Here is a 27,910-nt window from a genome sequence, read left to right on the forward strand (position 1 = left end):
TGACCAGCGCACAGCTGAGGGATGCTGAGGTAGGCTTGCTACCATTGCTAGCCACGTTAGCCGTGTCTAGTAAATCCTGTCAGCTTGTTTTCACCTTTTTTGAAACAAAACCAGCCCGAGGGAGACACGCTACAAGCCATGGAGAGGACACAGCGCATGTGGTCGTCTTTTGTCTCCCCTCATATCATCAGCTTTTGGTTAGATGTCAATGTCATAGTTTGTAGCTAGGGTTTGTCTAGTTAGCTCAGCTAGCTGGTGTCTGGTTATAACGCAGGAGGCCAAGGCCAAGGCCGAGCGAGAGAAAAACAGGGAGTCCGTCTGGTGAGTAAATCACTAACATCTGTTTTACCACCTTGTTTAGCAGCTTTTACATACACCAATGTAACATATCAGCTCGTCTGTTGACACCTGTTCAGCTGCTTTACATGGTCTTTCAGGTATTGATGATGAGATGTTGGTTATTGTACAGTAACGACACTGTCTCATCATGTAACGTTACATGTAATCGGCCGAAATTAGCTGTGAAATGTTGACTGTAAATCGTCGATTAAAGGTAGAGAGTGTAGATTAAACAGCGCTGACGCAGTTTGACAGTATTTTCTCTGCATGTAATGTGATAATAACAGTGCTAAGTTACTGAAAAACAATGCATTAAATTAAATGCACTGACATTAGTTTGATTATGTTTGCTTTTATCATCCGGGGCTTTAGATGATATGCTTCCACACTGATGCATTATTAGAATGTTTCTTTTCAAGGAAGTTGACAGTATCAGTCTGGGTAACAGTTTCTTCCTGATACTACCATCTGAACAGCTGTGCAAATGGGTTTTTCTCTGCACAACAATGTGCTGCATTCTGTATCTGCTTGACAACACAGTTTTGTTGAAGCCATATCATCCATATTTACTGAAACATATTGTTTTTATTGAGTAAAATATGTTTAAACATCAAATGCATTTTTTTATGTTTCCACTATCACTCCAATTTAAAAAGTTATAGATGTGTTTTTGCACTTTTCCTTTTTTTGAGGATTTTGTGTCTTGCTTAAAAACCTTTTTATGTTTGCTTTTATCATCCGAGGCTTTAGATAATATGCTTCAACACTGATGCATTTCTTTTTCAAGGAAGTTGTTGAAGAGTATATTGGTGGCAGTTATCAGCCTGGGTAACACAGTTTCTTCCTTATACTAGCACCTGTGAAAATGGGTTTTCTCTGCACAACAATATGCTGCATTGACAACACAGTTTGTTGAAGCCATATAATCCATATTTACTGAAACATATTATTTTTATTGAGTAAATATGTTAAACATGCAATTTGTATGGCTCCACTATCACTCCAATTCAAAAGTTGTAAATGTGTTTTTGCACTTTTCCTTTTTTTTTAGGATTTTGTGTCTTGCTTAAAGACATTTTTATGTTTGCTTTTATCATCCGGGGCTTTGGATATACACAGAATATGCTTCCACCACACTGATGCATATCTTTTTCAAGGAAGTTGTTGAAGAGTATATTGGTGACAGTTATCAGCCTGGGTAACACAGTTTCTTCCTGATACTAGCACCTGTGAAAATGGGTTTTCTCTGCACAACAGTGTGCTGCATTTTGTATCTGCTTGACAACACAGTTTTGTTGAAGCCATATCACCCATATTTACTGAAACATATAGTAGGAACATATAGTTGTAGATGTGTTTTTGCACTTTTCCTTTTTTGAGGATTTTGTGTCTTGCTTAAAAAGATTTTTTTTAAGGTTATGTCTTGTTTATTTCTAGCTTTTTTGGGGCCCTCGAGCTTGAACTTCAAGATTCAAGATTCACTTTATTTTCATTTCACTGAGTATTTGCATACAAATTAAAAAGGATAGAATAAATAAGTATTAAAATTAACTATACCTAAAAAATAAAAAAATAAAATAAGTAAACGTTTCAGACACAATTTCACACAATTTGCAGTCATGTTTAGCAGCAGAGAAAAGTGCATTTATGTCCATAGTAAAGTACTGTTTGCATTACTGTCCCAAAATGTATCTTAGACAGGTGACTAGCTTTAAAAAAAATAACTTTGCCCTCTCTTGTATCAACATGACATCACTGAGACCTCTCTTGTATCAACATGACATCACTGAGACATCTCTTGTATCAACATGACATCACTGAGACATCTCTTGTATCAACATGACCTATCACTGAGACCTATATAGAGTCTTATGAGAGACTTGCAACATCATGTTGTACTTTTATGTTGTCATTTCAAGGAATCACCCGTACTTCTTCTCTTGTTTTTATTCCACCAGGCATTTGCTCTGTAGGTGGACAGAGGAGGAGTAGGAGGAGGTTGGGTTTTGGATCGGACCTTCTTTTGAAGTCGCCTCCACTATCATCTTCGTCACCCTCAGCTGAGCCATGTCTTCGTCAGGGTGCTGCCACCTGCCCGGCTCCCTTTGTGATTACTCCGGGAACGCCGAATCTGACGCCTCCAAGGATTCGGAGGAGTCTGATTCTACCGCGCAGGCCCAGTACATTGCCAAGGTTACGGCTAAAGATGGCCGCCCACTCTCCACCGTTGTCAAAGCGGTGAGCTTGCAGAGGTAAGAGAGGGAGGAACTCACACGGGGCCTTGACGAATATACTGTAATTACATTGTACTTTGGGTTAATCATCACATCGTCGTCTTCTCCGTCTTTGCTCCACAGCGATGTGGGCATGTGTCGGATTTGTCACGAGGGAGCTGGAGGGGAGACGCTGCTCTCACCCTGCGACTGCACTGGTACGCTGGGTAAAGTGCACAAGAGCTGCTTGGAGAAGTGGCTGTCCTCCTCCAACACCAGCTACTGTGAACTCTGTCACACAGAATTCACTATTGAACGACGACCACAACCACTCACACAGGTTAGAGGGGTTTTACTGCAAGGATAAATCTTTGGCCTTGTACTGATATTTTAAGTATTTTGTAAGATTAATTTTAAGCCATGTAGAGTGTGACGCAGGAAGTAGCATCTACAGGGTATGAGATGATTTCCTCATATTAATAAGACGGTTGCCTGATCTTGTGATAAGAGCTCTCTATTCATAGGACTAGTTTTCAATCGCACACCTTTTTAATTCTTTTTCTTGGCAGAATTTAGTTTGTAATAGCCGTCGCAAACTAAGATGCATCAATCAAGAGGTGATACTGTAGAAAGTTCATTTTCAGTTGAACCAAATTAAGTCTTCGTTTTGCTCTTGCTCAGTGGCTGAAGGACCCAGGTCCTCGCAGTGAGAAGCGTACGCTGCTGTGCGACATGGCCTGCTTTCTCCTCATCACACCCCTGGCCGCCATCTCTGGCTGGCTGTGTCTGAGGGGAGCCCAGGACCACCTGCAGCTGAAGAGCAGACTCGAGGCCGTAGGCCTCATCGCCCTCACCATCGCCCTTTTCACCATCTACATCCTCTGGACACTGGTAACTAATGTATTACTGAGGGTTATTCTCCTGTAACTGAGAAAAACATGTTTATGATGTTTATGTACTTCTGTTGAGGTGCTGGCAGGTTTTCTCTCTGGCTTCTTCACACCCACAAGCTGTTCTTTTGTTTTTTATTTTTCTTGGTGTCCCACACAGATGGAATACAAAGACAACCACAGATCTATGTTCTGCTGTTGATCATTGTAGAAAAATCTGGGACTGTTTTCTGGTCCTAATATGACCTTGAATAGCACTCAAGCAAAGTCAAAGCATAGAGAGACGTGAGGGCATGTGTGCAACTTGATAATCGCTGGCACAGACCACTCATTTGTTTGAAAGTTGGCCAGATAGTTCATGCAGGCACATACATGCACAGCTCTTTGAGAAGACTAAGACTAAGCTGTCTTTTACTCTGCACTTTTTTTCCTTAACTGGACGTAACTGGATCATATACTGTAAAAAATAGCATGTATTATTCAGAAATCTAACCCTTTAATCTTCAGCAAAAGAATCATTAGACATGTCAAATTGTGAAAAATGAGCCCTTTTACTCGCAGCTTGTGTAGCAGCCGCAGCTTCAGTCAGCATATCGTCGTCCTGCAGACGTACTACTCTGTCTCAAATATCTTGGTGTCAGTGTTATTGACGTCTGTCTTTTCCTCCCTTGTCGCCGCCTGTCTCCCCCCCCACCCCCCCACCCCCCTCCCGCTCTTCTTCCTTTCAATCTCAGGTGTCATTTCGGTATCACTGTCAGTTGTACTCGGAGTGGAGGAGGACCAATCAGAAAGTGCGCCTGCTCATGCCCGACATGAAAGGGGCACACACCACCCAGCGTTCTGTGCCGACCAAGTCGACCAAGAAAATGACTGACGAGACCATCGTATGAGTGCAGAGCGGTGGCAAGAGGAATATTTAAAAATAACGCCCACTGAAGCGCTCTCTAAAAACAAAATTAATCATATTAATAAACTTTTGCACTTCATAAGGACCATTCTGAGAGGGGAGAGCTACTTTCCCCTCCTGTTTTCTTTTTTCGAAGCACTTGATGTAAACTACTACGGTATTAGCCGACCACAAAAGTGGTTTTGAGAAGAACTCATTCCGGAGTCGTAGTCGATGTTGAAACACAGAGTTGTCAGCGGACAGCCGGTGCTGGGATGTGAACGACTGAAGACGTGGATAACGGACTAACCAGCCCATCTGTATGTCCGTGACACAAACTTATGAAATACTAAGACACAAGCTAATGTAGCAGGATATAACTGATACAGCATGCTACTACAGTATAATATGAAACATATTCACTACCTATAATTCCCCCATGCCCCTTCACGATGTATTTAGCTGTTTTTGAACAATGGGCAGCCAATAGCCCGGCAAAGGATGATAACCTTAAAACATGATTGACGAAGTCTATCTGTGAATATTCTTTTTTTTGACAAGCAGAGGGCGAAAATCGCTCGTACCAACGATGTCGTCTACAATCTGAATCCCTTTGAAGTTTCCTGGTAAAAGCTTCATCATCGATGTATGGACGGTGAAAATCATTTTCCTGTTTAGACAACAGCTAAGGCATCACATATTTATCACACTTGTCACAAGGTCAGTGAGGATTGTAGTACGTGGGAGGACAACGCCAACAGCAGCCGTTAAACGGCAGTAAGGAAATAGTATTGAAGGTGTGGAAAAGTGTTTACATTCTAATTGGATCATGTCTCTGCTATTGTCATAAAAGTGCATAAGCAAACGGCCGAACTCCACTTGTAAATGCACCATCCATTAATTGAGCTGCCTCGCAATGACCAGTAGTTATCGTGTCCTACATCACAAGAGATAAATAGAGGAGATGCAGTGTTCAGAATAGTGAGACTACAGACTTTTGCCCTACATAAAAACAAGAGATGTACCAGAGCAGGCTGGTACTCAGCAAAAAGGTGCAAAAGAGAAATGTGTTATGAGATGTCAATCGATGTATGCAGCGTATGCTATACAAAGTATTTTGTGTTATTGTAGTCTTCCTGCTGCATCCCCCGGAAAGTTGGGTTATTGTGCAATAAAACACGAGGGACTCCCGGACTAAATCCATGTGAAATGTGACTTGTCTGTTGGTTTTAGGTAGGTCAGCCTCTAATGATCTTCCTGTAGTCTTTGGAAATATATCTCTGCTGATCAATCACTATGGGGGGAGAATTATTTACCCATTCAATAGGTTTGTGCTGAGAGACCTTTTACATCCACTATTGTACACAGTGTGTACTATGAATAGGACTTTTACCAAAGTACAGAACTAAAGTACAATTTCAGGTACTTAACTTGAGTACTTCCATTTTTATTTTGTACTTCTACTCCACTACAGTTCAGAGATAAAAAAAAAAATTACCCAAGATAAGACAAGATCCAAAAAGAGCAAAGATTTTGCTCGATGTCCCTTTGTGTAACACAACCTGTTTTTTTTTTGTTTTTTTCTTAATCATCTCACAACTTCCCCAAGTTATCTTGTGACCCTTTGGAGAGCCTTGACCCCCCCCACCTTAAGAGATATGATGTAAACTAGCTCCACCTTGCCTTGAAACAACAGTAAAATGCTCCTTAAGTGTTGATGCATCAACAATGTTGTAACACATTATTTAAAATCATTTGGCTAGGGGTGTTAATCACAGGTTTCATCACGATACAATATTATATTGATTCTTTAGACGATATTATTTGCTGATATCACAACGTGTGCCGTGATACGATTTTGATTCGATTCAATTCAGGGGCCTGTGATTGTTAGGAGACAATATCATTATGCCCATTTAACACAATCAGTTACATTTATATCAACTCACAAAAAGCAACTAATATATAATTTGGTTATTTTATTACTGGGCTCTGTAGGAAGGAAGTGCGCTTGGACGGAAACGGTGACAGACGTGCCATGGGAATTTCAAAAGATCAGACACAGTAGGGCTGACCCGAATGCTTCGAAGCTTCAACCATTGCCATGGTAATGGACCTCCAAATCAGTGTTCAAATGCTTTTTTTGTTAATTTTTATATAAGTATGTAATAATAAAGTATATATCCCCAAATAACCCATGAAATAAGGAATAATCCCATAACATAATTTATTATTACTTATTCTCAAACAGATATTGCTGTTTGTTGTGTGTAGAGGTGTATGTATGTACAGTAGTCTGTCAGCAGCACTGTCCCAGGCACTGAAACGAGAGAGATGGAGACAGACAGAAGAACATGTCAGCCTGCTGCGCTGTGCCGCACCACGCCACGCCACGCCACGCCACGCCACGAAGCTTTAAATACCTTAAAATATTTCTCACCGAAGCCTCGAAGCCCAAAAAATGGTATTCGGGACAGGCCTAAGGTTCATCATGATGTCATTTTAAGTATGTGTTGCTAAAAAGAGAGAAAAAAAGAGGACGCATGAACATAATATTGTAAAATTTAATTTCATGGCATTAATATAATGTATGTGAGCAGACAAGCTATCAAAATCAAAACAAAAAAAAAAGAATATATTTTACACAAAATGAAATAAGCATCAGCAGCGTCACAACCACTTTTGAGATGATGACTGAAGGAGGAGGAGGAGGAAAGCCCAAAAACAGGACTGCTGGTACGACTGAAACAGGCAGGATTCAAAGCCGGGCCTCCAACACATGGCAATAACCGTCTACCAGGGAGATGTCTAGGCTTACAAGGTCTCAGGCAAAAGCTATTCCGCTACACTAACATGGGTAACTGTGGCAGCTGCATACGCGGTACCATCAGTCCTGTTTTTGCACTGGGATGTAGCAGACTGTACCTGGGTCAGATTACAATTTGAAATCAATTCAAACACTTTCTTTCTGGACTTGATCGTTTGTGGCCTAACGGAACCGACTCCACTGATCTAAAAAGTGCAGATTCAGACAATATTGCACCCCAGGCGGATGGAAGCATACCAACACTGTGGATTTCAATTAATAATCGACCCAGGTGAGGAGGGACGGTTGCCGTGGGTTACAGGTTCTGACAGCACTGCAGTTTGCCTCCCCTCTGGCCGTCCGTAGTGGGTGGCACGCTGATGTCCACCACGTTGTTTCCTGGGGACTCGTCATGGGCAGACCGCTCAGCAATCTGTTTCTGCGAGACGATGCGGTAGATTTCTGTTTTTTGAAAAGACGGAGTAAAAAGTGATCAGTCATTTTCCCCCTAAATTATTTTGTTGTTTTGGGTGCACACCGACAATGATACTGAAACTCAGAAGTGAAAAAAGGGGTGAGGCATTTTGCAAGTTGATTCTTCGGTTATGATTTTACACAACACGGATCAAAAGAACTTCCCACAGAAAGAGGAAGTTACACAAGTTCAACAGTTTAGTTACCAGAAATTATCGCTTTTTTTTCCAGTTGCAAATTATTTCTCTTTGTTAATCAGTAGCTACTTTTAAAACAGACTTGAACACATCTTAAAGCTTGAAAGATAAAATCTCGAGCAACAGTTTCAGCTCAGAATGACATAGTAATGTTAATGGTATGTTATCAGTTACTACAGTTTGGGAATAATTGGTGTATGAGAGGTTAAGTTGACATTGACATTTTAAACATACTTCCATTTCTTATCGTTCAAGTACAATATCAACAGTGCAGCTGTGACGTCCCGCCTCTGTTCACAAGCATACCTGTGAGGATATTCTTGAAGGCTTCTTCAACGTTTGTTGAGTCCAAAGCTGAAGTTTCTATGAATGACAGATTGTTCTTCTCTGAGGGGGAAGGAAGAAAAACATACATTTAACAGCAATAGAAGCTTGCAGCAAAATAAGTTAATAAAACCAAGAACATATTTTTTTCTTACCACCTTCATAAAAACAAACAATACAGTTAAGGTTTCCAAGAAGATCAGACCAAGATCAATGTAACAAATGTCAAATATCTTTTAAAAACTACACACACAATATACAAATGTCTATACGTTTTTTTTTAAAATAGACAAGTTCTATAAACTCCCCACACTCCAGTGTTTAACCTTTTTGAAAGTCCCAGTACCTGCGAAGGCCCGGGCCTCGTCCGTGGGCACGGCCCTGAGGTGGCGCAGGTCGCTCTTGTTGCCGACCAGCATGATGACGATGTTGTTGTCGGCGTGGTCTCTCAGCTCCTTCAGCCAGCGCTCCACATTCTCATAGGTCAGGTGTTTGGCTATGTCATACACTAAGAGCGCCCCCACCGCTCCTCTGTAGTATCTGTGACAGGACCAGAGACACAACGGTGACAACACATTTCACTGGGGATGACAGGAAACGTCTGTAGGACTGGTTCAGTCTTAAAGAGGCATTCAGTTCTTAAAAGTATTTGTTTTTCATGACAAATATCTGTTGCTTGTACACTGACTGACTGATCCAGAATATACAGTAGTAGTACAATCTGCATTCTGTTTACTTAACTAAACATTGTTGGATTTCATTTTAGCATGTTAACTACTAGTTGAGCTAATATACATTTTTAAAGCTGTTATGAGATGTTCACTTGAAATGGACTCATATTCTACTTTAAAATGGCCAATATGTAATATATTTACTGTAATAAATCATAAAATGACCATGACATGTCATCAGAGATTAAGGAAACATGCTAAATTTAAATACTGGTGTCTCCAACAACAATGCTACAGCCAGTATGTCCTCTTTTGAAATTTCCATTACGGTTTGGAACGTCTGTTTTTGTTTTGGTCGGTGTGATCCCATCCGCTGCCCGTTTCAACACCCCGTTGTCACATATATGAAACCAATTGGCACGCAAACACAGCCTTCTGCAGCCATGGAAGCAAGCTAACAAACTGGATCAACAGAGATAACAACGTTAGATTCTACCCGACCTGAAAAGCCTCAACACATCTCTCTGTGGTCTGTGTGCAGCTGGGTTATGAAGGCAACGAGTATTTCAGACACACAGCCGGTGAAGTGACTCCAACTACTACTGCTGGCCAGAGGCTAACGTGGTCGTGTCTAGAAGGTAACCCTCAAATTGCCATCAGTCACACCAGAGGAACGGACGGGCCACGGCTCCTATTATTTGAATTTGGACTGCTGTTACCAATTTTAAACGCTAGCTATCAGTGCTACATATTGTTCCTTTAAGGTTTCTAAATGGGTCTTAAATTCAATTATATGTGTGATATAAAGGTTACAGTGAAAGTTTTGCTCTCTGATACTGAACATGTTTGACATTTATCAGATGCACTTATGTATGTATCTAGGACATTGAGAGGGAGGCCTGGGTTCTGTGTGTAACTCAAGATTAAACCCAGTATCTTACATCTTGTAGGGCAGTATCCATCTACCTCTTTAAAATGTTGTAGAACATACCCAATATCTGCCTCATTTTAAGTGATCTAGTCTGAAGGATATAGTGTCACTTGTGATTGCACTGCAATGGCAGTACTATCTGCAGCACGCAGACATGGACTCACGCCGAGGTGATGGCTCTGTAGCGCTCCTGTCCTGCCGTATCCCAGATCTGAGCCTTTATCGTCTTGCTGTCCACCTGGATGCTGCGCGTGGCGAACTCCACCCCGATGGTGCTCTTGCTCTCTAGGTTGAACTCATTTCGTGTGAACCGAGAGAGCAGGTTGCTCTTCCCTACGCCCGAGTCCCCAATTAACACAACTGTGGAGGAAAAGATGAGACAAGTGTGTTAGTACATTGTATGTGTGACGGGGGAGGCAGGGACCATATATATTAATAGATCCAAGAAATGTTGATATTGCATAAACGCTGGTTAAAAACAGAACCCAGGGGCTTTGTGTTTGTGTGATTTATGGGAAATGACAAACAAATTTCTACTGTAAAGTAGGAATGTAACAATTTAAAACACATGAGGCCTGAGTCAATACAGAACCTTAGTGTTACAGTGCTTGAGAACTTTTCATTTTAAATTCATTACAGGAGGAATAAAACAAATGACGTTTTTATGAACCATTCTTCACTGAGCAGAATATGCTCAACTGAATAAATGAGTTTTGCTGTTCACGCTGCATCTTTAATGTGGATTTTATATGCTCGACCTTTCAAAATCAAGAGTTTAGCCTGGCCAAAACACCCCGAGGGTGCTGACATTCAGTAAATGGACTGCTGACGTCTTCCTAGGAGTACTGAGCCTTAACAATGTTTGTGTACCAACCCTCAATTAAAATGTTCTTTCTACTAGGGATGCAAAATCAAACCGTGAAAAAACTAATCGTTCAATGACTGTACAAACTGAACCGTGGGCTTGTTGAACCGTTGCACCACTACTTTCTACCTCTGAGATTCAAGAGCTACATCTACAAAATGAACCAAAGGAATATGACACCAACACTGAGTATAAGTATTAGGGCTGTCGATGTTAACACGATAACGCATAATGGTTTCAACGCCACTAATTTTTTTAAGGCATTAATGCAATCGATCTTTCGGAGGTTGTAGCGGGCTCAGTTTTACAAGTGAAGATACTGGCATCATATGTAACTAGTAAACATAAGGAATCCATCGGTACCAATCATGTCATACTAGCTTGTCGAGAAGGAGGTTAAGTAACGCTCCAAACTTACGCTAAATTTTGGCGAGGAAAAACGGTCATGGTCATTTTCAAAGGGGTCCCTTGACCTCTGACCTCAAGATATGTGAATGAAAATGGGTTTTATGGGTACCCACGAGTCTCCCCTTTACAGAGATGCCCACTTTATGATAATCACATGCAGTTTGGGGCAAGTCATAGTCAAATCAGCACACTGACACACTGACAGCTGTTGTTACCTGTTGGGCTTCAGTTTGCCATGTTATGATTTATGATTTGCAATATTTCTTTTTACACTAAATGCAGTACCTGTGAGGGTTTATGGACAATATCTGTTATTGTTTTGTGTTGTTAATTGATAATATATGATGAATGATGAATATATACATACATTTGCATAATTTGTCCCATCCCATGTTGATAAGAGTGTTAAATACTTCCAAATCTCCCTTAAAGGTACATTTTGAACAGATACAAATTGTGCGATTAGCGATCAGTATAATCTGACAGTATGGGTTGATTATCATCAGGCAAAGATCTTGTCTCAGGCTGTTTTTCCAGAGAATGGAAAGTGATTGATCCTGCTCATGGACCTGGGCTGAGCTGAGCTGAGCTTCTGTTCACAGCAGCAACAGCAGCAGCAGAGGTGGAGCCTTTTTGTTTTCTCTCTCCCTCGACAAAAGGAAATAGAGCCGAACTTTGTCCCTGTCGACATCTTGCTGGTCCGGGGCTGCAGGAAGCTGATAACAGGCTTCATCAAAACCTGAATCGACAGTTTGCAGGCCGCCTTGCCCTTCCTGTACACAGACGATGGTTTAGGGCAGAGAGAGAGAGAGAGAGAGAGAGAGAGAGAGAGAGAGAGAGAGAGCTCTCGCCTCCGGCAGATGCTCTATTCATCCCACAGAGGATACTTTGTTACATCTAAATGGCCCTTTGGCTCATCCAGGCCCAGGATGTTAATGTGCCACAGGACCTGATATATCACGATCAAAGGAAGTCATTCTGGATCCAACCAGAGATAAACCAACCAACCTGAGTCTGGCACCATCTGATTCAATCACATCATATTGGAGACAGTCATAATAACACACAGATAGATAGTTATGATCAGTTTCAATCAGAGTAAGGCTGAGTAACAATCTGAGGATGAAGCTTATTGATCAAGAGGCTAAAAAAAAAAAAGGCCTAGGTGGAATAAAAGATATCAATAAAACAGGAACTATAAAACGAGCACTGTATGAGTTGATGAAAGTTTAATAGAAAAGGCAGAGCACTGGATAGGGTGTTGCATCCTCATACCTATAAATATAGCTGCAGGCGTTGCAGCCTAATGTCACAATGACAGCATTATGTTGTTGTAACAACACCAAGACATTATCATCCACAAACATTAGTCTTTAGAAAACACACACATCTGGTCAGATACAATCAGAGGTTTCTAAAAGCATATAGCAGTGTCGGTGTAAAGAGGGGAGGGGGGGAATGCAGTCATCTTTCTTTTTTTTTTTTTTGTTACCTTTGAACAAGAAATCGTATTCATCGTCTCGGTTCCCCATTCTAGACGAGGCCGCTCCAACGCTGCTCTCCGGAAGAGGATGTGTGGAAAGTCTGGGTGTCAGTTGTCGTTATAAGCTAGAAAAATATATGGGAAAGGTTTTTGTTTTTGCGCTGAGACTCTCTGCGCCAGTGTTGGCTGTCAAGAGCGAGCTGGCCGCAGAAAGGGAGAGATCCCAACTCTGCAGCGGGAGGGGAGGAGTCCTGCACCGCAGATACCTTCCTCTGGGGGGCGCTGCTTACTGACATGCCAACAGATATACTGGAGCCTCCAGCTGGAGACAACCATTTAGATCTGAATGAAGAGAATCACAGGGTCAGGACACACAAAGGATGTTGATATCATTGTTTCACATGAATAATGTTACTATTAAAGCATTTAATGGTTGACATTGTATATAAATTGTTATTGAAAGAGCATTCACAATGAAAATGTTATTTCAGATAGCCAAAAGTGAGTCTCAACCTTCTGGTATGTTTTTAGAAACCGTATTGTAGAGGTAAATAATAGATAAACGGTAAAATGTTATGGTGGAAATTGGTGCTCATCTTCAAGCTCCAGATCGTTGTTATACCTTCAAGGAATGTTTTTCCGTTTACGTAATTCTTTCCCATGGATGTGGCTTTCCATGCAAAATATGCACCAGAAGGTTCTGACTGGAACAGGTCCAGCAATGAAACGCCAAATGGACGCACTCCACCAGACTGTGTGTACTCCTGCATTACAGAAGCCACTCTCTGGACAAGCTGGCGTGTGGAGATGGTGTTCCATCCGGCCGCGGTCGGGAGGCTGAGGCAGGAAAAGCCAACACTAGGATCGGCATTGATTCATGGAGAGACCTTCGTCTGGTCAGCTAACATTACTGCCAAGCAGATGAAATATAGAGTAATATTGTGGTTTTAGCTGACGTGTGTCACCTCACTGTTTTGAGCGATGCTCGTTCATGTCTATGTAGAGCGAACACAAGCGCGAGCCCGATCAACAGGACGCTGACTTTCGTTGACTTAACGGCCACAGGTGTCGCTGTTAACAAGCATTTCTGATTCTTACAAACAGCCCCTTTAAATATTTTGAGTCTAATGCTGACCTACACTCCGTGCCATAAACTGCCTTACATTATAAACTGTACAGAAAATACTCAAAGTAGCTGGCTGTCATTAAACAAATACTACGATGCTGTGTCTTCCCTACACATGAAATCATACCTGATGTTCTCCTGCCACTGCTGTCAGTCCTTTTAAGGACCCGACATCTCTTCTCTGCTGCTCTTTCGTAGCCCAACCTCAAAGTAGGATACAGGTTTTCCTCAGTTGGCTTTTTGTCAACTTAATGAAATGAGCACACATGTTCAACACACTGTTGTTGAAGCCACAAATTCAGCTTTGTCTGGTTGTTAGTACAGCTGCGAACAGCGCAACAAGTACCAGAGCTCTGGAAGGACATTTTAGAAAATGCAAATTTAACATTAGTTAAATATCTGTTAAAAATAAAGCTGGATTTGCTAAATTGAAGGCCAATTACTTTTCAAAAGAAGCACCGTTGGCGGTTAGCCACTATGGTTAGTCTATGGGACTAACAAGCTTACTGCTACTTCAGCTACGTCACCAGAGGTTACACCCATAATCATTGTAACGCCCCTGAGAATAAGGTGGATAGAAAATATGAAAAAAATAATAATGTAATCAGTCAAATTCATCTTTTACTTTGTTTATTGTGCATTTTGTCTTTTTTGGGGGCATTACGAGAATAAAGTCATAACTTTACGAGAAAAAAATTCGTAATACAACGAGTATAAAGTCATAACTTTACAAGAAAAAAGTTGTAATACAACGAGAATAAAGTCATAACTTTATGAGAAAAAAAGAAAATAACACATAAAATTACTATTTTATAATATTCATTTTATTTTCATAATATTACAACTTTTTTCTCATGAACTTGTGACTTTTTTCTCGTTATATCATGACTTTATTCTCGAAATCTCAGATTTTATTTTTTTTCCTCAACGTGGCCCTAATACTCCGCCGTACCGTCGTACATTAGACCTACAATAATGATAAATGAAAATGTAAACAAAAAACAGTTATTCATTTCCATTTTTAAAAATCTACAGGGAGCCACTGGAGAGGAGCTAAAGAGCCACATGTGGCTTCAGAGCCGCAGGTTGCTGACCCCTGGTTTAGAGAGACAGTTGAGCTTGTGGATGACATTATAAAGAACACAATGTATTTTCTGTTTTAGGGTGGATTTTCCTTTTTAAAGTCGTGCTGACAGCTGGCCCCGCCCCCAGCCCCGTCAGCTCTGCTCCTATTGGCTGAGCGGGAGGTCAGCTGCTGCAGCAAAGACACACGTGTGTCTCCAAGCATTTCAAGATCAAGATGGCAGCCTCCGTGTGTCGGTGCTACGAGGTTAGACCCCATTCATATCCTTCATTACAGCTTTTAAGTCTCCTGCAGATAATATGGTGAAGGGAGTAGACATAAAGAGCCTGTAGGTAGTCTGTATATGTCTGATTATGTAGTGTGGGTGACGTAGGGTGTTTATTTCTGCAGCTAGATCTCGAGATGTCTGATAGAAAAGGCCTTGTTGCATCAGACAGACTGCAGCCTTCTCACTGTTCTTCTTCACATATCAACGTCTAAAACTAACTCCTTGTTTTAGGTTTGTTGGTGTAAAGATGTCTGTTTGTGTGGGGGCTTAAAACCTCAACATTTGGTTATAAAGTGAGCCTTTTAGACTTATGCATGTAGCCAGGTACTGACGCATCGTCTCAGTTTTATAACATAACATGTGTTAATAATGGTGTTATAATCTCTTGTTTAAGTAATAACAGGTGTTACACTAAATTCTGTTACTCATCAGATTCTGTAACCTGACTAGGAATGCCATCTATCTTGTCAGTGCAAATGGTTTTATCAGAGTTAATCACATACTGAACATAGTGTCCCTATAGTGTATATAGATAGATAGATCAGACAAATACTGTTAGGTGTTGGTGCATTACAGAGAGATACTATTTTGCTGTCACTGCAATCAATATTTGTGACTTTTTCTAAATATTCTTTTAGGTAACACTCATTAGAATAAAGTATGTTAAAAACATCAGCAGAGATAATATATGAAATTCATATTTGGGTCACAGAATTTTGGATTACAGTCAAAGAAATGCTACCACTCATAATTAAACCCAATTCTATTAAATTGTATTTATATAGTTGTCTCTAGGTGGAGGCTTCAGATAAGCCCTGTGGGTTTTTTGCCTCTTCCTGCACTGTATATTATTATTATTTTTTGTTATGTTGTGTAGTCTTAAATTGTGCAAAATAAATAAAACAAAATAAATCAAAACAATAGTGCCAAATCATAACAGGTTATCTCGGGGCCATTTTTCATATAGAGCAGGTCCAAACCATACTCTTTATAATATCTTATAATATTTTTTTTAGGTGTAACCTATTTGGCGGGAGTCTAAAGGGACATCAAGTTTAAGACATGAGGCACCATAATTAGGGACAGCGAGCCGGCAGATTCCACCAAAAAGGGACTTAATTTTGACATGAAAGTCTCCTTTAACTTTGTCAAGTGGTGGGTCTGTATTAAATACACAAATGGAGAAATATATAGGACATTAGAGATCATATCCATGAATTTACTCATCTTAAGCATCTTAATTATCAAACGCTAGTTCTAATTGGCTCTGAACAAAGCTGGATAATATTCAAACACAAACAAGACACCGGTTGGACACTGGAGTTATTCATAAATTGAACTAAACAAACACATGGTATTATCAAACTGATAAATCTTGAAGAATATCTCACTTTTGGATGCACTTGACAAGCATAAGGGAACACGGGTCTGATCGGTGGCAGAGCAAACAGAGCAATGTTTTCTCCTCCTAGTTATAAGAGCACTGATTCAGAGCAGATGCAGTTCACCTGTGTCTAGTACAGGTGAACCTGTGGCTCCTCTCAGAGCTCATCAGGGTCATTGCAGATATGGAAGACTTTCAACAATAATATAATAGAATAATATACCCACTACCTGTGCAGATACAGGTGACAAATTCATTTAAAAGCTGAATATATTAATTGAGAAGCATAACAAACACAGATTCTCCCAAACAGGTGTGTTGTCTGTGCTGTGACATGTATAAAACTGCCCTTTTGAATTGCTTTTTGGATAGAGATTGCAAGAAGAAAACATCTAAGTGACTTTCAAAGGGCACAGCTGTTCTAGAGGCTCGTGGTGGACCATACCTTTTAATAGCACACTTTATGTTGTTTTTTCTTTTACTATGTCAACCATCTGTGCATGCTTTTGAAATAACTGCTTCTTGTAACCTGGCGAAGGTGTCCAGGTGTGTTTAAATACAGCCCGGATTAATTCAAGACACCTAAATGAAAATTACCACCCTGCAAACGATCAAAACAGTCACATCACAACAACATGACTCCTGTTTTCTTGCCATTTTCCTATTCTATATCCTTCCTCATTACTGTGGGGGCATCCTCACCCTCACATTTAGTATCCCATTAACCACCTGTCACTCATTCTCCATCCACTGCAGTGTTGGCAGAGTCAATGGTTTTTACTAACAGTGTCTTTCTCTCCATTGCAGCTGGTTGGCAGACGTGCCTTGGCCCTCTGCTCCCGGCCTATTGCCTCTTCAGTGTGGAGAGGAGATGCCTTTACGTTACATAGGAGCCCAGCTGCAACTGTGCAGGTACACACTGACAATTACCTTTAAATGATGCGTACTTATTGTTGATTACATCAAATAAAATGATCAGATGTTTGTGTAACTTTAAAGAATTAATTTAAGTTAGAAAGTTGTTTTTACTCATCTGACTGCTTTGTCCCATTTTTAGGGTTGTCTTCTTTCACACTAAATAGTACATGGACTCTGGTTTATTCCTTCTGTCAATGTCACAGACAGATAAAAAAGAAATCCCAGTGGAAATATGTGAATTATCTGTTCACTCTATCTAAGCGTCTGCCTGTCCAACTAAAGTCCTACTTTCTGTTTTTCTCATTAGGTGCGATATGCTTCAGGACGTAAAGGTTTCCTGGGAGAGTTTGTGGATAATCTGCGTCAGGAATTCAGTAAGAATCAGGAGATGAAAGAGAACATAAAGAAGTTCAGAGAAGAGGCCAAGAGGCTTGATGAGTCCGATGCTCTCCAAAAAGCCCGCAGGAAATATGTAAGGACATTATTTGGTTTGTAGCCTTGGTGATTTTAGGCAATAAACCATGATTCATTTTTTTTTGTAATGCAATATATCTGAATCAATCAGGATTTGCTTGACATTATTTTTAGATTTTTGTAACATGCACACATATATTTTATTTATTCCAATAGAAATCTATAGAGTCTGAGACAGTGAAGACTTCAGAGGTGTTTAAGAAGACCTTTGGCACCCTGTCAGAGACCGTCAAGGAGGTAAGGTATCAGCACTTCCTCTGGTTTACCAATAAAACAGTCGTGCTTCTACACTGTGGGTGTCCTAAAATACATGGCCTGAAATGGGAAAATAAAGTGACATATTGTATATTTAACTATACTGACTGACTAATTGTATCTATCTTTATGTGTTTGTGTGTGTGCGTGTATTGGCATAATGGCCATAGGGTCTTGAGGAGGTGAGTCGTACTGACATCGGGAAGAAGATCAAGGAAAGTGTGGAGGAGGCTGCCAAGACGGCCATGCAGTCAGCTGAGTCCGTCACCAAAGGAGGAGAAAAACTGGGCAAAACTGGTGCATTCAGGGCCATCTCACAGGTCAGAAGAGAAACAAATAATATCTATAAGTATCCAAGGTTTCACCCTCAAAATTACATCATCTCTGCAGGAGCATCTTGTAACATCATCTTCATTTTTAGATTGTTGTTGGCACCCAGCTACCTACCAAATTTCAGGGTTGGATACTTGCAGTGATTTTGAGTGACAATTTATTATTTTTTGATACATTGGGTTATTTGCTGTGCAAATTAAGTTGCTCAAACATTTGCAAAGGTCAATATGCCAGGGCTCATGTGAAGGAAACATAGTTCTCTACTTTCACTCCAGTTATTTGTTGCTAAATTCTGACATTATTTAGCTGATGCTGTTGCAAATGAGTTAGTATGTTTAATGTAGCTATTTACAGAGAAATATACTGAGAAACTCAAATGATCTCAAACAGTGGATTTCTGAGAGTCTGGTAGTTCTGGCTTGCCAGCTACAGTCGTCTGATTAGCATTGTCAAACAGTCAACAGTTACTTGTCACACCACCAAAACTTTCATGTGAAACTATCCGTGCTATAATACAACTGTGTGCGACCTCCGTAGGGTGTGGAGACCATGAAGAAGGAGATAGAGGTAGGCGGGGATGCCGGCCCTTACAGAGCTCCCTCTCAGCTAAGGAAGAGAAGCGATTTCTCCTCTAAAGGAGCCGACATGGACTCCAGAGTGTTCGAGGCCAACGAGTGAGTAACTGTTGGAACTCAAACCCGTTTCCCCTCTCAACCCCTCTTCTGACTGGATAGATCATGAGGCCATTATTGTAGCAAAACTATTTGCAAAGATTTGCGAATGTGTACAGAAATCTGCAGATTTGTAATCAGAATCTGTGTGTGCGTACACACCACCAGTGGAGTAGAAAAAATAGTTTTGTCTCCAGATAATTAGAATCTCAATAGTTGGTACAGACAAATGTGTGTGTCTCACGTGTAAAAACACAGCCAATTGAGAGGCCTGCTGAGTTGTAACGGATGACTTGTCTATATTTCCAGCTCTGGGCACAAAATACTTAGTCCTTTCATCCAATAATGTCTATGTATTGTCTACATATTTGCAGATGTATGTACGCATCTACAAATTTGTCTCCACATTTACAAATCTCAATACACTTGCAAATCTGAATACTTTTATAGATTTTTAGATTTTTTATACACATTTAGAAATCTGAATACGCACACACAGATTGAGATACAGTAACACAACTCTCCACACACATTTAAAAATAATTTTGCTACAATAATGGCCACATAATAGATCTTCACTTGGACAGTGTTACTATGTTCTCTATTAATGCATAATCACACTTGTTGTAAACATCTCTAATGATGGAAGGGATTCTTTTGTATTTTGTGATGCAGAGAGGATATGGGTGTCGTTCTCCACAAGGACTCAAAGTGGTACCAGCAGTGGAGTGACTTCAAGGACAATAACGCAGTTTTTAACAGTAAGGAAATCCTCTGGATTTGTTATCTCAGATACTGTGGAATTAGCGTTATATGATAAATCAGCTACAGTATGCACACATGTAATTTCCTTTAGAGGCAGCAGGTGGCACCAGATTCTTTACAGTAGATTGTAAACTAATACAGTTCAGGCATCAGGTGTTTAACCAGACTATAGAGCCCTTGCAGGTGCAGGATTCATCCACCATTAGTGTATATGTTTTTGGTTGAACAAGTTATCCTCACCCCAGTATTCACTGTTTGTTTCCTACAGGATTCTTTGAGATGAAGATGAAATATGATGAAAGTGACAATGCCGTCGTCAGAGCATCCAGAGCTGTGACAGACAGAGTCACTGGCTTCCTAGGTAAGGCTCCACAATTGATATATTGATTTTGCTTCTGCTTGTCATTGTCTTAATCTGTTATGATTGTCCTGGCCAAACTGATCTACATACAAAATGATTCATCATTTGAAATATGTGAAAATTCTTTGGCCATTTCAACATAAACAAGCAGACATTAACATGTTTGCCCATTTCATCTCTAGTAACTATTCATTTCCAAAATAAAACCTGCAGTTTAAGTTTGTTTACAGCTTCATAAGTCATGTTGTGATGTACTATGTATTGCAAAGATGTAGGATATAAACTTTGTTTGTTAACGTCCCATCCATAGTACAGATTCATCTGTTTGTTGTTGCTGGTGTTGATGTTGTTGGTTTGGTTTGTTTTCCAGGCGGTCTTTTCTCTAAAACAGAAATGTCAGAGGTGCTGACTGAGATTGTGAAGGCTGACCCCACCTTTGACAAAGACTCTTTCCTCAAACAGTGTGAGAAAGACATCATCCCGAACATACTGGAGGTAAATAGACTCTGCTACTCTCTCTCTCTCTCTCTCTCTCTCTCTCTCTCTCTCTCTCTCTCTCTCTCTCTCTCTCTCTCTCTGTGTGTCCTTGACTCTCACTGCTTCATTCACCCTCCTCTTCTCTTTGCTAAATACCTGAGGGTATTTCACTAAGGAGGCTAAGAAAAGACTCACTGATGAAGGCCTTGCTTCATTAAACGTGAAATTTGACTCCAGCTTAGATCAGACTAAGTAAATGAATTTGTGTTAGAATTAATGAAGTCAGGCTGGAGCTGTCAGCTTTTAAAGCAAGTTCTAAGCAAGCTGAGCAGCGAAAGACATAATTTGTGTTATTGATCGCAGGAAACACTCAAAACAATGTGTTGTGTCCTTCATGGTCACAGAACAAGAGCTGATGATGCAGGTAAAGGGATAGTTTGGGTGTTTTGAAGTGGGGTTGTATGAGGTACTTATCCATACTCAGTGTATTACCTACAGTAGATGACGGTCAGAAGCAGACAGGAGTTACCGCACAGAATCAATGCAATGTACTTCTGTGGACGGTAACATAAAAGAAAGGCCCACTTAAAAAAATCAATATCAGTTTGTATGCTATATTTAGAATATTTTCGCTGGTATACCTTGCTGTGAGACAGCCATACAGTCTATGTTTCCGACTGGGAACTGAAGACGTTAGCTATGCTCCAAAACAACCAGACTCCATTAAAAAAACAGTAATTTTACCTTGCAGAACACGGGAGTTGCTGGTGAGGCAGCGGTAAATCAGCAACCCATGTGTTCGCCGAGGTAAAATTACAGTTTTTATCAATGGAGTCTGGTGGCTTTGCGAGAGCATAGATAGGATACAACGGCTTCAGTTCCCCGTCTGTCTCGCGGCAAGGTAAAATGGTGAAAATATTCAGCTTCTGTCTGGTTCTACAAGCTGAGGGCATGCCGACCGTCAAATTCTGTAGGTAATAAACTGACTATGGATAAGTACCTCATACAACCCAACTTCAAAACACGCAAACTATCCCTTTTAAAAGCATATAATAATGACAAAAGATATACATCTGTAGTTAAAATGAACTAAGCCTGGAAATCAATTGGCAGCCACATGAGTTTGAAAGTGATCTACATTCATCTAATCACACTGAATTTGGCGTAATGGAAGGAAAATCTGTCATTAAGACTACAAGACAATGGAAATATGCAGGATTTAACTAAATAAGCTGGGTTTAGTGGCTCTGCTTACTTTGTGAAATACTCTTTTGACATTGTAACCCATCATTGTTGACACAGTATCGCTGTCCTTTCTGCAGGCTATGATCCGTGGAGAGCTGGATGTATTAAAAGACTGGTGCTATGAAGCTGTAAGTTATACGCTGCTGCTTCTACATTTTGTATTTAATTAAACTCGAAATAAATACAGCATAAAAGGTGAAATGTTTTTTGCATTTCAGTCTGACCTTAGACTGCAGCATCTCTTTATATTGTTGTATATATTGTAATATATTTACTTCAGGCACTTTCCACGTCTCTTAGTCAATGTTTTCATGTATTTGCAAATGGGCACAATGACCTTTTCAGAAATAGAAACCCTTACAACCAGGGAACTACTATGTTGGTCTGTCCATTTGGCATACAAGTTTGCGAGAAGCTTAATTTTCATGTCAAATGTGTGTTTTTATTTACCTGTCCTCAGACGTACAGTCAGCTGGCTCACCCCATCCAGCAGGCCAGAGCGCTGGGGCTGCTCTTCCAGTCCAAAATCCTTGACATTGACAACATAGACGTAAGTACTTGTACACCAGCCGTCACACACATTGCATCATGCTTTACTGTGTTCTCAAATGCCTAAAGTAATAACTGCAATTATCTTTCCTTCACCTTTCCTTCTCTCTATTCAGCCTTTTAAACATTCACTTCACTTCCATGCACAAAAGCAGACATCACTTATTGTTCACATGCACTTTTAAGAAATCAAGTTGCTGCAGAAAGTGACAGCAGCCCTGGTTAAGTGTGTTGTTCTCATTTAATTTGTTTGTTCATTGTCTCTCCCTGTGTTGTAGCTAGCAATGGGTAAAATGATGGACCAGGGCCCGGTGCTGATCATCACCTTCCAGGCTCAGGTCGTCATGGTGATCCGCGGCCCCAAAGGAGACCTTGTGGAGGGAGATCCGGTCAGTAAATTCATAATTACTTGCACCAGAATAGTGAATCTGATTTAAGGAAGTAAACCGCTCAAATGGCTGAAATGAGATCAGCACTCCATAACACCTGTCCCTTACGCATCTGTCTTTGTTACTTTGAATTTCACAGGTTTGATGTAGAAATAGGACTAGAGCTGCAATGACTAATCGATTAGTTATCAACTAATAAATTAATTGCCAACTATTTTGATAATTTATTAATCGGTTTGAGTAATTTTTTAAAGAAAAGTAAATTCTCTGATTTCAGCTTCTTAAATGTGAATATTTTCTGGTTTCTTTACTCCTCTATGACAGTAAACTGAATATCTTTTGACTTGTGGACAAAACAAGACATTTGAGGACGTCAACTTGGGCTTTAGGAACACTGATAGACATTTTTCACAATTTTGGGATTTTTTTTTAGACCAAACAACTATCGATTAATCAAAAAAATAATCTACAGATTAATCGTCACTGGAAGACTCTGGCTTGGTTTACTTCATGTGACTAATACACTGGGATTAAAGTGATAAACATTTCATGTGAATATTAACATATTGCATCTAGTCTGTCCAGTAAGTTGCATCATACATCCTGAAAGACGAGTTATAGTTGTTCATCGCTCTAGTTCTGAAATTTGAACTTATGTCTAGAGGCCTCTCCATACTGTCTCCATGGTACTAACCTTCTGCTCTCCTCCTCCTTCAACAGGAGAAGGTAATGAGGATGATGTATGTGTGGGCGTTGTGTCGTGACCAGGAGGAGCTGAACCCCAACGCGGCCTGGAGACTCCTGGACATCTCCGCCTCCAGCACGGAGCAGGCCCTCTAGGAGGAGGAAGAGGAGCGCAGGTGAAAAGACACGCAAACTGTGCAGAAGGGCAGAGGACACCAGGATGTGCCTGGAACACCGGCACGCACTGACTCATACATATATACATTAACATCAGAGCGCAGAGTGCACCTATGCTCCTGTGTCATGCCAGAGACTGTATTTGCACACACTAACATTTCTGACTGCTGCCCGGAGGATTTATGTGCACATGTATATATTCATTCACTCTATGGTGGGAAGACATACATGAACATAAAGATAAACCACCGTTATATCCATAGAAAACTCTGCCCCAATATGTGTGTTGAGAGTGAATACAGAACATTAACGGTCATTTTTGAATGGATGGAACAAACTTTTTCACCGACTGGCTAATAGAGGAGCCTGTGCCATTCCTCTCATTATTTCATCAAGTGTTTCAGTCCATCCATACCAGGCTGGTGGCTAGATCCAAGAAGATGGCTGGGAGAAAATGGACATGGTACCTGTGACTTTACCCGCTGGCCTCGAGAGGGACACCTGAAGCCTAAAACTATTTTTAATGTCACCACTGTCTTTGTCAAATAAATGTAAACAGGAAATTAAAATTTGGGCAATGGCATGGAGCCTTGTTGCAGCAACCAACATAGCTGAGGACTCCCTTGAAAACGAGAGGGTGCATCTCAAGGGGGTTTATCCTCTAATTAAAATTACAATTTTGAAATTAAATAAAATAACTGAGTGGGACAGCACGAGAGTCCTCGTTAATCAAGGCAAACATGCTTCAATTTTACACATGCAGATTGGTTGACTTGTCACAAGGAGTCTACTCAGCTTGTGATAACTAGGGCTGTCCTCGACCAAATTCTTTGTCAACCAATCGAGTAGTTGATTCAATCGACAGATCTGTAAAACTGAAGAATCACACAAAAGTGTTCACCAGAGATGTGCTCATAAGTTTCTTGGAAATGATTGAGCATGAAAAAAAGCATAAAAAACAACTAAAGAAATCTTAGTCGACTAAGACCAAAATGACCAATTAGTCGACTAATCGACTAGGAGGGGGCAGCTCTAGTGAAAACAGTTGAACAATGTCATCTGTTGACTCTGGAGGGAGCTTTCTAAAATCTGATAAAATAGCCCTCATGATGTCTCCAGAGTTACCTCAGATTGGGCTTAAGACTTTACAGAAACCCTGTGTTATGAATTTGGTCTGTGGAGATTGAAAGAAATTAACATTTACCAGGCAGGAAGGATCTAGCGAAAAATGCCATTGAGTTGCATTATGGGAAACAGGATCCAGTGTTTTTCAAGCTTAACCCATATTATAGATTAAAAATCAAGATATCTAAGACTCTGCTGCTACAATTTCAACCATTCTTTTTTAAAATTTGTCTCTTGTGAGTCTCCAAACTTTATGGAACTGCAATACTAAATGGCTGTAATACAATCAGTGTAAATTGTTTCTGCATGGCTGCGAGGGTCTGTGAGACTTAATATTTCATCATCTGCCTAAAACCATGAGGATCTGCCAACAAACGTGAACACTTTGCCTATGCAGACACCCAGTGTAATATAAACGGAACTAAACGTCTACTGTATGGAGTATATCTGGCCCTTTAATTACCCTTACACAACAGAGATCTTTAATGTTTCTTTAGAGAGAAAATGGTTGAAGTTTTCTTTTTCTAGACCAAATTTCCATGGACCATTAAATGAAATGCATTCTTAAGGAATTCTAGCATTTGCTTCAAAAGTCAGCTGTGGTGGTTTCTGCTTGGATCCTGCTGGCTTTCACATCAGAAACGTATCACAACTTAAATAGTACAACAGATAAGATGACTCATATAATATAGGATGTAATGAGCTGTGTAGTCGGGCCCATGCTGTCGTGTGTACTGTAGCTCAGAGGGCCCGTGAAACCACAAGCAACTGGAGAAAACACGTCCTTGTGTTTGTATTTTAAAAGGCAGCATATGTTTTCTCAAGTTGCAGTGCGTTGGGCTCCCAGTCACTGTATATTCACCCTCAATAAGAAGAACTGTGTTGTATCTACATATAAGCTCTCAACTCCTTGTAAATATATTAAATGTGGAGTACTGCTTCTTTGTAAGATTGACCACATTCAAATCATGTCATCATGGCAGCTTTATTGTTTGAGTATCATTTGCCACCTCATGTTGAACATTTTTCAGCCGTTTTGTTTTACTAAAATGTTGGTTTACTGTTGAGTACGTGGTTTTTCAACCCCTTAAGTGCTGAAGATGAAAACTTGAATGAATAAGCACATTACTGTACCCATTGTGTTGACTGTTTTTGACATTTATACACATGTGACCACCTATTCGCATGTCAGAGAAGATTGAACACATTATGATTGTACTATAACTCTCTTTATTTGACTATTCAATTAATTAATCTACAGAAACGTCCATGATTGTGAATTGAAGTTCAGCTACTGATGAATATTTTTGGTGCCTAGATTATACCACGAGAATTTGAGCATGTTTTGTTTGTATAACCGTAATCATTCATGGCCAAAGCGTGTGATGTAAGACGGTCTGTTACTAACTAGAATTCATGACTATGATGGTCACACTATGCTCAAGTAACATTCCTGGTGTGTGTTCTGGTGATTGTCACTCCTGGGGGTGAAAAATGAAACCCACCAATTAGGGTAATACTTTCAATTAACTAACTCGAACAATAGGTGGGAGGACTCATTATTAAACATGCATGACATGCTGTGAAGGGACACACATACTTTGCGCTCCAATACCATTGCTATTTAGTAGGCCAGAAATAGATTTAGTACGTCCCAATACATAGTATGTCAAATGCAGTTTGCCGAAAATACCAGGATGTCCTACTACATCCGGTCGCCTTTTGCAAGTCAGCATGCTTTTCTGGCTATTCTGACCCACAATCCTCTGCGTAGTGAATATATGAGCTAGAGGGTCAAAGTTGAAGGCGCATGTTAAGATGAAGTAGTATGTCCTAATTGTATGCATACTGCATGCAACAGTACGTACTTTGTAAGGGCAGCTGCAGTATGTACTGAAAGTAAAAAGAAAAAGTATGCGATTTGGAACATAGCCTTCTTGAAAAACTTACGACAGTACTCAAAGTTGCATTGGGTAGAAATGGAGCAAATATGATAAAAAAAACAAACAACGGTCTCTATATCCTGACAGTAGTGCAATGTGTAGTGTAGTGTAATGACTATTTCTCCCCTCGAATGTTTTCAGAAACATCTTGTAGTGTACTGTTAAACTGTAAAATGAGAAAGTTTGTGACCTGGCAGCCATGTTGAGATCAGTTGAGGAAATACCAAGCACCGCCCACCAGCCGGAGCACAGCCAATAGGAACGCTCTCTCTGAAATTACCTGTGATTGGCCAAAGTCTTCCGACAGGGGCTACATTTCTTAAAGCCTGAAAACAGAGCCATGAGGAGTTGCAGAAGTCTAGTTATCTCTCAGAACACTTGAATTACAATATGCTGAAAGGTTATTATGGAATTTTTTCCCAATGATGCCAAAAACATTCTGCAAATCTTGCATGAAATTTACTGAACCTCTTGCGACCCAGAGGACAAACTGCTCACTTCACGAGCTTTCCTCTAGTGCCACTATGAGTCAACGTGTCATCTTTGTACACAAAATACTCATAATTCTTATCATTAAAAATTAAGATTTCCAAGTTGTCCGAGGGGATGAATCATCTTGATTTAATGACCATTCTTCTAACACTACCCTGAGGAGAAACTTTATTTTTGCTCCACTACTCGTAAAGCGCTACAAATCACCTCTATGTTTGTTTTATGCAACATTCACATTGTTCTTGAAATTTGAGTAGACTGGTTTACAACAAGTGACAACAGACAGACCCAGCTTCCTACACATCCTACACATATTCCCATGATCATGAGAAGTCCTCCATACTGTATAGTGTATATGCCACTGAGATTTACACATCCATCCCTCAACTGTAAGTTTTTCGTTGACCAAAGAAAAAATATATTCATGAGTGTTTCCATTTTATCCCATATGTCTGCAGAATAAAGAGTGCTGTATAATGATTTGCTTCGTCAACGCTTTCTTAGAGTCAGCAGCTTTGTATGTTTTGTGCGTGTTTGCGCTCACAAGAGAACATTAAACTCTGCACCTTGTGTGTGTCCTTTGTTTTCTCATTTCACAACTGACATGCTTTGATAGATGTCCATGGATCTGGCCATTGACGCTGGTTGATAAACCTATGGATTTGGTAGTATAGGGATGATAGATCAGGCTTTAAATAACACG

At 40.3% G+C, this 27,910-nt stretch overlaps 3 protein-coding genes and 1 long non-coding RNA gene across 6 annotated transcripts in view; 2 read left to right on the forward strand and 2 right to left on the reverse strand.

The window, feature by feature from the left end:
- LOC119499458 (E3 ubiquitin-protein ligase MARCHF2-like) lies at positions 1-5,531 on the forward strand. The gene is made up of 5 exons (XM_037788783.1): positions 1-321; positions 2,298-2,591; positions 2,697-2,892; positions 3,234-3,443; positions 4,177-5,531. Exons 2-5 carry the CDS (start codon positions 2,407-2,409, stop codon positions 4,330-4,332), a joined length of 747 nt encoding a protein of 248 aa, XP_037644711.1. The 5' UTR covers positions 1-321; positions 2,298-2,406; the 3' UTR covers positions 4,333-5,531.
- A 1,347-nt stretch (positions 5,532-6,878) lies between these two features.
- Positions 6,879-22,362, reverse strand: LOC119499459 (ras-related protein Rab-11B-like). 2 transcript variants are annotated; one of them, XM_037788785.1, is made up of 6 exons: positions 22,299-22,362; positions 12,497-12,829; positions 9,896-10,091; positions 8,476-8,669; positions 8,112-8,192; positions 6,879-7,596 (listed from the first exon to the last, which is right to left on the reverse strand). In XM_037788785.1, the coding sequence occupies exons 2-6, from the start codon at positions 12,534-12,536 to the stop codon at positions 7,451-7,453; spliced, it is 657 nt and encodes a 218-aa protein (XP_037644713.1). In that variant the 5' UTR covers positions 12,537-12,829; positions 22,299-22,362; the 3' UTR covers positions 6,879-7,450. The 2 variants fall into 2 exon arrangements, with proteins under 2 accessions (XP_037644713.1, XP_037644712.1); XM_037788784.1 differs by lacking the exon at positions 22,299-22,362 and adding an exon at positions 16,357-16,508.
- Positions 14,719-25,952, forward strand: LOC119499454 (mitochondrial import inner membrane translocase subunit TIM44-like). 2 transcript variants are annotated; one of them, XM_037788776.1, is made up of 14 exons: positions 14,719-14,943; positions 17,157-17,261; positions 17,575-17,739; positions 17,898-17,978; positions 18,167-18,316; positions 18,867-19,003; positions 19,676-19,761; positions 20,034-20,126; positions 20,497-20,621; positions 21,926-21,976; positions 22,309-22,398; positions 22,676-22,786; positions 23,507-23,646; positions 24,052-25,952. In XM_037788776.1, exons 1-13 carry the CDS (start codon positions 14,914-14,916, stop codon positions 23,624-23,626), a joined length of 1,344 nt encoding a protein of 447 aa, XP_037644704.1. In that variant the 5' UTR covers positions 14,719-14,913; the 3' UTR covers positions 23,627-23,646; positions 24,052-25,952. The 2 variants fall into 2 exon arrangements, with proteins under 2 accessions (XP_037644704.1, XP_037644703.1); XM_037788775.1 differs by having other exon boundaries at positions 14,721-14,943; positions 24,044-25,952.
- Positions 22,620-27,910, reverse strand: part of LOC119499462 — a 30,450-nt gene continuing 25,159 nt past the window's right edge. Inside the window, exons 5-6 of the long non-coding RNA XR_005209399.1 lie at positions 23,481-23,622; positions 22,620-22,768 (exon numbers count right to left, since the gene is read on the reverse strand). This is a non-coding gene — a long non-coding RNA (uncharacterized LOC119499462). The remainder of the gene's footprint in view (positions 22,769-23,480; positions 23,623-27,910) is intronic.

This window comes from Sebastes umbrosus, chromosome 12, assembly GCF_015220745.1.
Source record: "Sebastes umbrosus isolate fSebUmb1 chromosome 12, fSebUmb1.pri, whole genome shotgun sequence".
Taxonomy (NCBI): Eukaryota; Metazoa; Chordata; class Actinopteri; order Perciformes; family Sebastidae; genus Sebastes; species Sebastes umbrosus.

Excerpts from the sequence above, each read along its gene's own strand:
- LOC119499458 (XM_037788783.1), top strand. The coding sequence starts at position 2,407 with ATGTCTTCGTCAGGGTGCTGCCACCTGCCCGGCTCCCTTTGTGATTAC. Across the intron at positions 2,592-2,696 it reads AAAGCGGTGAGCTTGCAGAG|CGATGTGGGCATGTGTCGGA; the intron begins GTAAGAGAGGGA and ends TTTGCTCCACAG. Across the intron at positions 2,893-3,233 it reads GACCACAACCACTCACACAG|TGGCTGAAGGACCCAGGTCC; the intron begins GTTAGAGGGGTT and ends GCTCTTGCTCAG.
- LOC119499459 (XM_037788785.1), bottom strand. The coding sequence starts at position 12,536 with ATGGGGAACCGAGACGATGAATACGATTTCTTGTTCAAAG. Across the intron at positions 10,092-12,496 it reads ATACGATTTCTTGTTCAAAG|TTGTGTTAATTGGGGACTCG; the intron begins GTAACAAAAAAA and ends TTTCCTCCACAG. Across the intron at positions 8,193-8,475 it reads CGAGGCCCGGGCCTTCGCAG|AGAAGAACAATCTGTCATTC; the intron begins GTACTGGGACTT and ends CTTCCCCCTCAG.
- LOC119499454 (XM_037788776.1), top strand. The coding sequence starts at position 14,914 with ATGGCAGCCTCCGTGTGTCGGTGCTACGAG. Across the intron at positions 19,762-20,033 it reads CAATAACGCAGTTTTTAACA|GATTCTTTGAGATGAAGATG; the intron begins GTAAGGAAATCC and ends TGTTTCCTACAG. Across the intron at positions 20,127-20,496 it reads CAGAGTCACTGGCTTCCTAG|GCGGTCTTTTCTCTAAAACA; the intron begins GTAAGGCTCCAC and ends TTTGTTTTCCAG.